Here is a 12,220-nt window from a genome sequence, read left to right as displayed (position 1 = left end):
CGGGGGGTCGGAGGGGGCCAGCCGCCGGCTGCTGCTGCTGCTGCCCAGCGCTCTCGGTTCCTCCGATCGGCGGCGGCCGGGCGGAGAAGGGGGAGGAGGAGGAGGAGGAGGAGGAGGAAGGGAGGGGGTGAGGAGCTGGTGCCGGGCTGGGGAGCGGGAGACACACACACACACACACACACACACACACACACACGCACGCAGAGGAGGGAGGGTGGGAGACCACGCGGGGGCGGGGGAGAGCGCTAGAGCAGAGCAGAGGAGGGAGGGGGGGCCACCGGCGGCTGCCCCCGGGTTGGGGGAGTCCAGCCCAGATATTGAGTCTAGCCACTGAGAGAGCCAAACTCTTGTGTGTGTGTGCGCGCGTGTGTGTGTGCGTGTGTGCGTGTATGTGTGTATGTGTGTGTGTCTCTTCAATAGCCCCCAAGATGGCCGCCAATGTGGGATCGATGTTTCAATATTGGAAGCAGTTTGATCTACGACGGCTCCAGGTTAGTGGGGAAGCGCCGGCGGCGCGGCGCCGGGGGAGCCTCGGGACGCTCCCAGGGTGCCCCAGAGGTGCCCCTGGGAGGGAGGGCGCCCGCTGGGCGCGGGGGTCGCGGCGGGGCCGGCCCGGAGAGGGGGGGACTCGGCCGCCGGCCGGCTCCCCATTGATAGGTATCAGAAATTGATTCAGGAGCTGCTCTTTGTTCGGTTCAGTCATCGATTAGCGGCCGCGACCATGGAGCTGCGCTAGAGAGCTCCCCAAGCCTCCGCGGCGGCCGCGGCGGTGGTGGAGGTGGCCGGCCGGGGGAGAGAGGGGAGCGGGGCCGAGAAGGCGCCGGAGGGGTGGGGGGTCCCCGGCTCGCGCGTGCGGCGCCCCCCCCTGCTCGTCTCCCGGAGCCCCCTCCCCGCCCGCCCGGCTCCCTCGCCTCACTTTCCCCGGCTCCCAACTTCTGGGCGGCTGGAGAGGAGAAGGGGGGTGGCGGGGGGAGCGCACTGCGTGCCTCCCGGCTCCCGGCACTGGCGGGGAGAGCTGGCACGGGAGGGGGAGCTAGGGAGAGAGGGAGGGGAAGGAGACAGAGAGAGGGAAAGGAGGAGGAGGAGGACCAGGAGGAGGAGGAGGGAGCCAGGCAGGGGGAGGAGAGGAGGAGGCTCCGCGCCCCGCCACCAGCAGCACCTCCGCCGCCTTCACCACCGCCACCGCCACCAGCGCCCGCCGGGCTGCGCAGGACCCGCCGCCGCCACCGCCGCCGCCGCCGCCTGCCAGACATCCGGGGCGGGCGACCCTGACCGCTGGGACTCTGTCGCCTCCTCTGACTTCTCCTTCTCTGTCCAATTCTTTTGGGGGTTTGTCATTTCTTCTTCCTTTTTTAATCTCCCTCCCCATCCTTCCCCTCTGCTCCATGCCTGGTAGTTGAAGCATCCTCCCTCGTCCCGAGCTTGGAGGATAACAAAAACAGAAAACACGAACCCAATTGTGGTGGCCGGGGGCTCCGGGGCGCGGAAGTTTGCATTCCCACCTCTGAGAACTCTTAATAGACTGGGATCATTGCAAAGCAGGTGAATGCAGCCTTAGCTTCTGTTAACTTTTAAATGGCTGAGTTGCATGTATTCTTTTCTCCCTCTCTCCCTCCTTAGAGCGAAGCCCTTTACAGATCGAGGGGGAGTAATATTCGAATGTCTGATTTAAGAAAATCTCTCTCTCTCTCTCTTTCATTTCTTCCATCCCCCCCCCCCCCTTCTCTCGATTATCTTGGGTCCGCCCTGTTGGCGCCCAGGGGAAACGACTGGGGGAGTTGGGATGGGGGTGACCGGGGCGGGGGGGGGGGCAGTGTTGCGACTCGGTTAAGGGGGAGGGAGGAATGAACTTGCCAGAATTTCTGGAGTGCCTGGGACGCACCCCTGCCTCTCGTTCTGACTGCTGCAGCGGCGGATTCCCCTATAAATGTTAAATCTTTGAAGTAGCTATCACAGCGGGAGAAGTTGGGGGCAAATGGTGCGGATAACAGACCGATTATAGTATCCTACTTGTTTGCGGTGACATTAGCTTAAGATAAAAGATAATCAGTCTGGAGATAAAAGAGACTAGCTTTTTTTTTTTTTTTGGCCTATGTGCAAATCTAGTTAAGTTTCTTCCAGCCCGATCCTGTGGTTCCCTCCTCCCTGCCCTGCCCTTGGCTTCCCTTCCCTCTTGCCTCCTTCCTAGTCTCCCTCCCTTCCAGGCTGCTGCCACCCCTCATTTTCACTCCCCCCCCCCCCCCCGCCAGCCACTCAGATCTTAAAAAGAAAAAAGAAAATAAAGCTACCTCGCCGTCTGCTAATAACCTGGAATATGAAAGGCACTTTCAGGTTCCCTTACCCAGGAGTTTTGCACCGGAGGAGGGGAAGGGGGTGATAAGGGGGGGGGGGCAGGGGGAGCTGGATATAGCTGTCTTGTCTTGTAGTTTTCCTTTATAAATACAGAGAAAGAAGGAGAGAGAGAGAGAGAGAGAGAGAGAGAGAGAGAGAGAGAGAGAGAGAGAGAGAGAGAGAGAGGAAAAAAACAGCGTTTTCAAAGAGTGGGGTGAGGGAGCGTGTTGGGCTGGCTACCCTGTGTTGGGGGATGAAGGCCAATTGTAATTGTATTCCCTGCTAATGTTTGTAAATTAGAGCTGGGTACTCGGAGGGCACCAGCTCTTTATTTATGATTGATGTTCTGTAACATAGGGGATGACAAGAGCGTGGCAAGCAGATAGGGGAGAAAGCCTGAGGAACAAGGAAATCATCGCCGGGGCTGGCAAGAGCCCCCTTTGTGGTCCCATTGTTATTCAGGTCTGGAGAATTTAGCGTAGAGATTTACAGCCCTGCCACTTGATTCCTTTCGTCCCTGAATGTCAGTTAACAAAATTTTCATTAGGCAACTAATATTCAATCTTGCAAACCGTGCGCGGGGTGAGGCTGCCTCTGGATGAGGTGGGGGAGCAGAGTAGATAGGTCGAGGGGGGTTGGAGCCCTGAGATGGTGTACATCTCTTCTCCGAGGCAGGAGAGACCTGCCTGTTCCTTTGTGGTCCTCTTTAGGTCACAGAGATCTAGTGTTCAGCTGGAGTGCCATCGGTCTGTGAAATTAACCATAAGCCCTTTGTTAAAATGTATAAAGAGGACATTTGACCTGGGGGAGAGGGGGGAAGAGACAGTGTTTACATTCAGACCATCTGATGGGAGGAGAAATAAGGGGAAAATGAAAAGGGGAAAATGAACAAGATGTATGAAGCTGCCGTTTATTAAAACAATAGCTTGGCGAATGTGACCAGTAATGAACAGACTTAAGTCCAACATGGAAACTAGTGGGAAAGGAGAGTGGACTCATTTACATCGATATTAAATGACTTTATCCCTGTAGGATATTCCAGGGTTCCAGAGGCTGCTGCCTGCTTCATTTGGGAGCACTCGAAAATACAATGGAAAAAAGGCTCAGTAATGAAGCAACAGCCCCAGCATTTAAAAAATATTGGGGCTTTTAAGCAGATTACAGACTGCATTTGCAATGCTCCACCCTGGAAAGTATATACAGGTATCACAAATGGGCAACTCCTGCCAATGGTTATTTACAGCAGTTTTGTTCCAGACAGATTACAGAACTGAATGCTTTTTTTTTTCCTAGGGATCATCCATTCTCTGGTACATAACACTGATGACATTTATGCAATACTCTCTCTTTTTTCCTTTTTTTTTTCTTTTGGTGTGAAGAGGGAATAGGGGCAGTAGGAGGGGGTGGGTAGAGAGCCACTAGTTTTGGCTGAAATAGGAAACTTTTGTCCACTAGCCGTTAAGCTGCTAGGAGGATGAAGGGAAGGAACTGGAGGAGACAGGTCCCAGGTTGACTTTGAGCCTGACTGTGCCTCTCTGTATAGCCTTAATTCTCGGTGTTCTGGTTGAGCAGCTAGCTACGTCTGGGTGCTGAGCTGGAAAGTGAACAACCCAGCAGAAGGGGCTGTCGCTGGGCCAGGACACGCTGCCGGCACCGCCCCTGGATCCTGGCAAGGAAGGTGACCTTGTACCAGCTTGGCCTAGTGCCCTCTATTTAAAAAAAAAAGGAAAGAAAGAACAGGGAAACTGTTGGCTTTATGATTCCCTCAAAGGCCACATCTGTACACAGCAGGGCTGTTTACCTGCCATGGGAAGACAGGAAGAGTGGACAGCAGTGATGAATTGTGGACATATGTAAAACATGTTAGATGAAGGGATCCAACACTGTGGAATGCTTTGATCAGAGAGACAGACCCCTGGCTGTCCGGTCTTTTTTTTCCTCCCCCTCTTCCCTTTTTTTTTTTTTCCTCTTACTGCTAGCAGTCAAGGAGATGAGAACAGATAAAATTCTCTCCGAGATAATGCTGGGGCATATTTCATTTGGTTATGAGATTGCTTTATGGTGTACATTACTAATGCAGTATTTTTTTACAGCTTTCCTGTGTATCATAGCCATAACAGGATTCTTCATACCTTTATGATTTTTTTGCCTTAATTTGCAGCCTTTTAAAAAAAATTTTTTTTATTACATTCAGAGTATGGGCCTCTTTGCTATCTGGGCCCTAGGTGTTTTCTTCACATGAGGTTCTGGGGGAAGCTCAGTACCAGTCAAAGGCTTTCAGTCCGAGAGCAGATTCTTACCCCTGGTATATACCTGATTGGCTTGGTTTTAAATTCCAGCATCTCTCCTTGTCAGGGAACAGAAATGGTCATGGTTGAAGCCTGCGTGTGTTTATCAAGGAAAAATTAGCTCAGCAACAGAGGTGCTTATAGGAAATGGGGCAGAGAACCAGACTGGATGGAGTTTGGGGGAAAAACTTCAGTAGAAGGGTGAGGTGTCTCTCTCTTTGAATGGTGGTTAGTGTGGCTGGTGCCAGAGTTTGGCAAAGCACCTGCCTGGGATTTTGCTTCGTGCAATGTTTCCTCCTGTTCAAAGTTTAGGGAAAGAATGCGGATGTGATTAAAATATTATAACCTTATGATATTCTGAAGTGCATAAATTTTACATATCAGCTAGAGAGAATTTAGACATCCATTACATGATATGACAGGTTGACTTATCTAAATGTGCTCTCATTTAACAATGTGTCAAAATTCTTCTTTCTATAGATGACAGCGGTAAATAAGCTATCAGTTTTGTTGGATGAAGCTTAACTTTGCAAACTTGGCTTAATGGAGTGTTCTTGCTGGGAAAGGGGGTGGGAGAGTGGGGGTGGTATTTGTAGGCAGGAAAGCCTGGCATGAACAGATACAGGCTGTCTTTCAAGGTTGACTCTTTGGAGAGGGACTGACCAGTGTCCCCTATGCATCCTCAGCATATGGCAGAGGAATGAGGAAGGAAGGTGGGAAATATTCCTGGCATTTTCTGCCCCTTCCCTACCCTTCCCCACACCCCTGTCATCTGTAAAGAGAACAATGAACATTCAGATGAACCAAACTCCATCTGTAGCCAGCCCCAGTGGGCTACTCCATCCTGCCATTCTCTGGAAATCTCTATGACTCCCTAGGATAGAAAGTCATGGCAGGAATGGGGTATTTGTTGGTGGGGAGGTGGGATGAGGATCAGGGTGGGGCAGGCAGGCGGCACTACCAGTAGAATTGGAGATAAGTGTTGAAGCATATTTAAATAATTACTCTTCGATGAGTTGGAGGGGGAGAACCTCTTACATCATCCTGCTTCCATTTCGCCATTTAGCGTTGGGGACATGAAAAGGACCAAGAGGGTACCATGGGAGAGAAGTCTCCTGCTTCTCAAAGATTTACTCTTCTTTTGATTGCTTGATGCTGGGCACACTTAGAGTTGCTAAAATAAATAATAAATAACGACCTCTTATCCCTCACAGTTTTAGCTGTTGGTTATTTTACATTAATGCTGTGCTGTTAAATAGATCAGGGAACAGCGTTCTGGAGGGTTTTTTCTCTTTTCTTTCTTTCTTTTTTTTAACCTTCTGTTAAAAAGATACAGAGTGTGGATTGGTGTCTCAGCACTTCAGAAATATTCCACTTACTGTCTGTGGTGGTAACCTTTCTTCCATCAGATGGAATTGCAAACAAACCCTGGACTGGTTCTAAATTTGTCTCGAGGAGATGGCAGACATAGCTGCCCAAAAGCTGTTGTTTTCACACTATTGGCTTTTTAATTTTTTTAAAGCATAGTTCATGTGAGTTCATGTGGGGCCACCCAGTTGCCCACCCCAGAGGCTGCCTCGGGCAGAGAGGTGAGAGGAGGACTGCAAGAATCCTTGTTCTAGTTTGGTCTTGGCCTCTGAATTCTCTGAGTCTGATTTCCTGGCCAGTTTCCCCTCTGTGAATTCAGCTGTGATGGTGCCAACAAAATGAGGGGCAGTATGGTCCAATGCAAAGAATACAGGGTTGGAAGTGGGAACACCTGTGGTCTAGTTTTGCCTTCTGCCACCAGCTGAGCAGTGTGACTTGAATCTCTCTGTGTGTATCTTTCTGTCTCTGTTTCTCTCTCTCCCTGCCTCTCTCTCTGTTTCTCATTCTTTCCTTCTTTCTCTCTTTCCTTCCATCTCTTTTGCTCTCTCTCCCCCTCCACACCTCTCTCTCTTTCTCTCTCTTTCTTTCTCTCTCTCTCTCTCTGTCTTTGTGTCTCTGTCTCTGTCTCCCTCTTTCCCCTCCCCCAATCTGGCAGACACAGAGGGGATGCATCTAGAGACGGAAATCACTTGCCCAAAGTCTGAACTGGAACCTGGAACCTTTGCCTTCTAGTCAGATGCTCTTTTGAGTATGCTGTAAGGTGGTGCAGTGGATAGAGCGCCAGACCTGGAAGGCTCATCTTTCTGAGTTCAAAACCAGCCTCAGACACTTTCTAGCTGTGTGACCCTGGACACGTCACTTCACCCTGTTTGCCTTAGTTTCCTCATCTGTAAAATGAGCTGGAGAAGGAAATGGCAAGCCACTCCAGTATCTCTGTCAAGAAAATCCCAAAATGGGGTCACAGAGAGTCAGACACAACTGAAAAGATTGAACAAGAGAAGGAGTATTGTACTTGGAATCAGGAGAGACCTGAATTCTAACTATGCATCTTTCACTACATAGTGGTATGTCTGTGGGCAAGTCATCCCCTCTTCTCTGTACCTCAGCTTCCTCCTCTGTAAAATGAGGTTGAGGGTTATACTTTCTGCCCTAGAGGGTTAGCGTTTTGAAGGGAGAATACTATGTAAACTAAGGAAATGCGAGTTATTTTAGAGCTGGAAAGGGCATGGAGGGCTACTCAGTTCAAACACCCTCATTTTACATGCCCAGGGAAATGACATGAGCTGCTCAAGGTCACTCAGATAATGGTGGGATTTGAACCCAGGACCTCTTATCCCAGAGCCAGTGTGGCTTGTTGCATTCTATTCCGCTCTAGATGTCTAAATAGGGTATTTATCTCAGTCCTATCTCCCTCATGGGGTAGTTGTGAAAGAAGAGGAATATAAGTGTTTTAAGGAGTTGCAACTTATCAAGGGACGTCATTTTGGAGAGATCAAATAATTATTAGTTGACATTTACATGGTACTTCCCATGTATTGGCTTATTTGAAACTCCCAAGAAGAAGATGAAGTGAGTGCTGCAAGTATGACAAAGGAGGAAACTGAGGCTCACAGAGGATAAACAAATTTCCCACAATCACTTGGCTTTGTTGGAGGTGGAATCTGAACTCAGACTTTTTTGTCTAGCTGCTTTTGTCCAGGTTGTCTCTCTAGGATTAGAACAGCCCTAGGCATTTTGGGGAAGGATACCTTGATCCTTTAGAACAAGCTGTCTACAACCCAATCAGTCAATCATTCGATCAGCAAATCAGCAAGTATTTGCTTCCAGTGTGCCAGAAACTGTGCCAAGTGCTGGAGAGATCTCACATTTCTAATGGGGGAGTCGACGTGCAAATAACTCTGCCTACCAGATATCTACAGAGCAGATGGAAGATGTTCTAAAAGGGGAAACATTTAGGAGGTAGGGTACCAGGAAAGGCCTGTGGCAGAGGGTCAGACTTGAGCTGAGCCTTGAAGGAAACTACCAAGGAAAGCAAGAGGCTGGCAGGTGGGGTGGCAAAGCCTTTCAGGCCAGGGGGCAGCCAGTGCGTGTGCGCACACCCCCCCCCCCCCACCCCCCACCCCCCCCCACACACACGGAAAGGCTGAGTGATGTGCTTTAGGAAGGGCAAGGAGGCCAGCAGAGCTGAACTGTCCAGGCTATGGAGGGGAGGCCTGTTTTAAAAGGCAGGAAAAATAGGACTGGGACGAGGTTGTGAAGAGCTTTCCATGCCAACCTTAAGAGTTTAAATGTATTCTTGAAGGTAATGGGAAGCTGCTGGAGTTTATTGAGTAGGTGGGTGACATGGTCAGACCCAGGCTTTTAGAAAACCACTTTATTAGCTGTGTGGAAGATGGATTGGAGGAGGGGAAGACTTGAGACAGGGAGCTAAATTAGGAGGCCTTGCAATAGTCCAGGTGAGAGGGGATGGGAGCTTGAACTAAGGTGGTGCCTCTTTGTTCTTTTACTCTGCTAATATTCCACTTATTAAGCACCTTCTGTGTGCATAACATTGTGCTTGGTGTGGAGGCCACAAATAGAGATACAGCACAGGCCCCAAGTCAAAGGGGGAGAGGGGAACCCAATGAGTTTACAGTCCAGTAGTGGAGAAATCAACCACTTAACCACCAGCACTTGTGAACTGGCTACTAGGCACCAACCAGGTGCTAGGTGTTGAGACAAAAGACGAAAAAACTTAGACAGGCCTTGATCTCAGGGAAATAGTTGTCTCTCTGTCTACCCATCTGTCTGTCTGTCTGTTTATCTATCCATCCGTTGGTCTATTTATCTATCTACCCATCTATTTGTCTATCTATCCATCCGCCTATTTATCCATTTACGCATCTATCCATCATCTGTCTATTCATCCATCCATCTGTCTGTCTACCCATCTCTCTCTGTTTCTATCTACCTCTCTTATTCTATCCACCTCTCTCTCCATCTCTATCTCTTCCTCTCTTTCTCTTTCCATCCTTTTGTCTGTCATATATATATGTATGTTTGTATCTATCTACATACACATATATACACAAATCTATATATACATACATAAACATATTTACATAAAGCTACATGTGTACATAATAAATCTTTACAGGTGTATATGTGTATGTACACAGTCAATTCAATTCAACAAGTATTTATTGACCACCTACTATGTGACAAGCTAAGTACTATTCATGAAGAATACAAAGACAAAAATGAGACATTTCCTGCCTTCAAGGAGTTTATTTTCTCTGGGGGAAATCTTTCTCACACACACACACATATGCACACACACACACTGAGATTAGTCTATACAAATGATACACAAAATAAATCCTAATTAATTTCTGGAGGAGTACCTGAGGGCATCCACTCACAAATTTTGAGCTGCAGGGCCCTAGATGTTGTCCGCTACAACTCCCTCCTTTTAGGGGATCAAGAAAAACTTCCTGGGGGAAATGCAAGGCCTGTGCTGAGTCTTGAAGGAAGATACAGATGCTTAGAGTGGGAGCTTTCTGGCTGTATTGGGGCAATATGAACCTAGCCTTGGGGAACTTGGGGAACCTTTTCATTTCCTTCCTTGTCTTTCTCCTCCCCTCTCCCTTTTTCTCCAGTGTCCATGATGAAGAAATTGGACCCATCAGATAAACTTTTCTAAGAATCCACCCTTCCCAAATAATAATAAAAACTATTTTTGTTACTTGTCTGTGTCTGACACCCATGTCCCATCTGAAAAGTAGCTGTATTTCAGAGAGGTGGAAAGTGACTTCTTTTCACTGTGGTCATAAGATAATAGCCATAGCTAAGTGACCTGGGAAAATTACTTAGGGCTCACCTGGTTTCAATTTCTTCATCTGAAAAATGGAGATTTTACTGATTGGCATTTTTATAGCATTTTAAGGTTTGAATAGTGCTTATAGATATAATGTTACTTGGTCTTCACAACAAATCCAGGGGGGGGTGGTAGATGCTACTTTATAAATATTATTTTATCCTCGCCACTGTCCTGGGAGGTAGACACTCTTATTATCCCCATTTTATAGATAAGGAAACTGAGGCACACAGAGAGAAGTGACTTGCCCAGGGTCACATAGCTAGTAAGTATCTAGGGCCAGATTTGAACTCAAGTCTTCATGACTCTAGGTTCAGTGCTCTATCCACTGAACCACCAGAGGCTTCTGCTGCCTGTCCTAGGGTACAGATTCATGTGCTGAGAGCAGGAAGATGACCTAAGTCTAGGAATTCTTAATTTCATCGTGTGTCATGGATCCTTTTGCAAGTCTGATGAAGCCTATGGGCTCCTTAGAAGAAAAGTTTAAATGATGCATAATATAAGTATATAAAATTACAAAAGAAAACACATTATACTGAAATATAAATGTCAAAATATATATTAAAAAAAGAAACAAGTTCTCAGACGTCAGGAGAAGAACCCTTGACCTAGTCTCTCTTGAAAAAACTGTGGCCCAGTAGGTGAAGAGAAAGCTAAGCCATGAAGTGAGTACCTCGGACAGTGTGATTCTGATCAAGTTACTTAACCTCTTTGTGCCTCAATTTCCTCATCTGTCAAATGGGGATAATAAGAGTGTCTACCTTCCAGGATTGTGGAGAGGATAAAATAATATTTATAAAGTGCTTTGCAATCCTTTAAACACTACATAAATGCTATTAGTATTCATTTCCTGTCCAAGTTCTTAAGTGTTCAGTGTAAAGTGTACTGGATTTGAAGTGATTAGGACCTGAGTTTGAATCTTGTCCTTGCTACTTGTGTGACTTGGAGCAAGTCATTTTTATTTCTCTGAACCTCAGTTTCTCCATGTGTGAAAATGGGATTGGGCTATGAGGTCTCTTCCAACTCTCTAACTATGATCCCATGATATTGGTGGAAATTGGACTTGGGATTTATTGACAGAGAACTCCCAGGTGAGGAAATTTTCTCCACCAAAATAGGTCAGGGTCCTCTGCACAATCTGCAGTCTTTGAGTCAGGATTCTCAACTTTTGTGTCTTAGACCCCTCTCATAGTCTTGCAAAATTTATAGACAGACTCCTTCTCAAATTATATTTTTAAATACATAAAATACAAAAACCCCAATACACTGAAATGCAATTATCAAAATATTAAGAAAAACTCAGGGACCCCAAGCTAAGAGCCCCTGTCTCAGGGAGTTGCCTTGAGCATAAATTATGCGAATTAACCCAGGGGACACAGACATTGTGTTTCAGAGCCGGGATTTAAATCCAGGTCTTCTTGGCTTCACGTCTGACTCTCCCTTTGTTATACCAAGTTCTCTCTCATAAATGTAAGTAGTAGGTGGCAGGGGTCAGGATTTGAACTCACACCCTCCTATCCCAAATCTAGTCTGTATAATGTACTGCCTTAAGTCTATGTGGTTATGTATGATAATAAAATACTTGGTGATGCAGTGAACACTATATACAGACACAAGTTTAATACTAAAGATGTCTCAGAGTCTCTCAGTTCCTCCTAAGTTGCTTAATTTTTTTTAATTTAAAAAAAGTGGTTAATTATGTATGACCTTAAGCTAGTGGTTATACAGAAAACATAAAAGAGGTTATTGGGTGGCCTTTCCAGGGCTTGCCTTTTCTTTCTCTCCTTGCCCTCAGACCTCTTCCAATACATTAGGTATGCCCCAAAAGAAGGAAACATTTTGATATTAGCATTAGTCATTTAAAGGGAAAAAAATCAATCTGAAGGAATCTCTGGACCAGAACTGGCTACCCACATGAGATGCCTAGAGTGAAGCGGTACTTAAGACTTTGCTTGAGCCAGTGTCTCTCAGACCCAGGCTGTTGGGTAATGGCGCCTTGGGAGCCATTATGGTCTATTGACTTTCAGAGGCGGGCTAGAGTGTGGGTGCCGTTGACATGGAAGACCACAAAAGCTGCCCATGAGCTGTTATGGTCAGTCGGGTCAGTACTCCTCAAAGCACTGACAGGCTGAGCCTTTGGGGGCCGGAACAGTGCCCCAGGACCGATCATGGTCTGTGGCTGCAGAAGCTTCTTCCTGACCTCCTTTTTCCCTTCACCTCAGGCACTGGGATGACCCTCATCCACCCTCTCATCGATCTTCTTGACCATAACAGTTTCACAAGCTGACGGGCTAGGATGTCTGAAAAATCCGATGCTGGGGCTCTGGGTGAATGTAATTTGAGAGTGTTACCAGATGGCTGGTTCTGATATAAGTGA

The 12,220-nt window shown here is 47.3% G+C and overlaps 1 protein-coding gene across 3 annotated transcripts in view; it reads left to right on the top strand.

Annotated features, from left to right (window-relative positions):
• The first annotated feature begins 277 nt into the window (after positions 1-277).
• CUX2 (cut like homeobox 2) overlaps positions 278-12,220 on the top strand; it is a 366,464-nt gene continuing 354,521 nt past the window's right edge. For 2 of the 3 annotated variants that reach the window (XM_072600460.1, XM_072600461.1), the window contains exon 1: positions 279-491. In XM_072600460.1, coding sequence (XP_072456561.1) covers positions 390-491 — 102 coding nt within the window. In that variant the 5' untranslated portion in view covers positions 279-389. Of the gene's footprint in view, positions 492-12,220 lie in introns of all 3 variants that reach the window. The other variant, XM_072600459.1, reaches the window with a different exon arrangement.

The sequence above is a fragment of the Notamacropus eugenii genome, chromosome 4 (genome assembly GCF_028372415.1).
Source record: "Notamacropus eugenii isolate mMacEug1 chromosome 4, mMacEug1.pri_v2, whole genome shotgun sequence".
In the NCBI taxonomy this organism is placed as follows: domain Eukaryota; kingdom Metazoa; phylum Chordata; class Mammalia; order Diprotodontia; family Macropodidae; genus Notamacropus; species Notamacropus eugenii.
The sequence above is the reverse complement of the archived record's forward strand: the minus strand, read 5'-3'. Positions and strand labels throughout refer to the sequence as shown.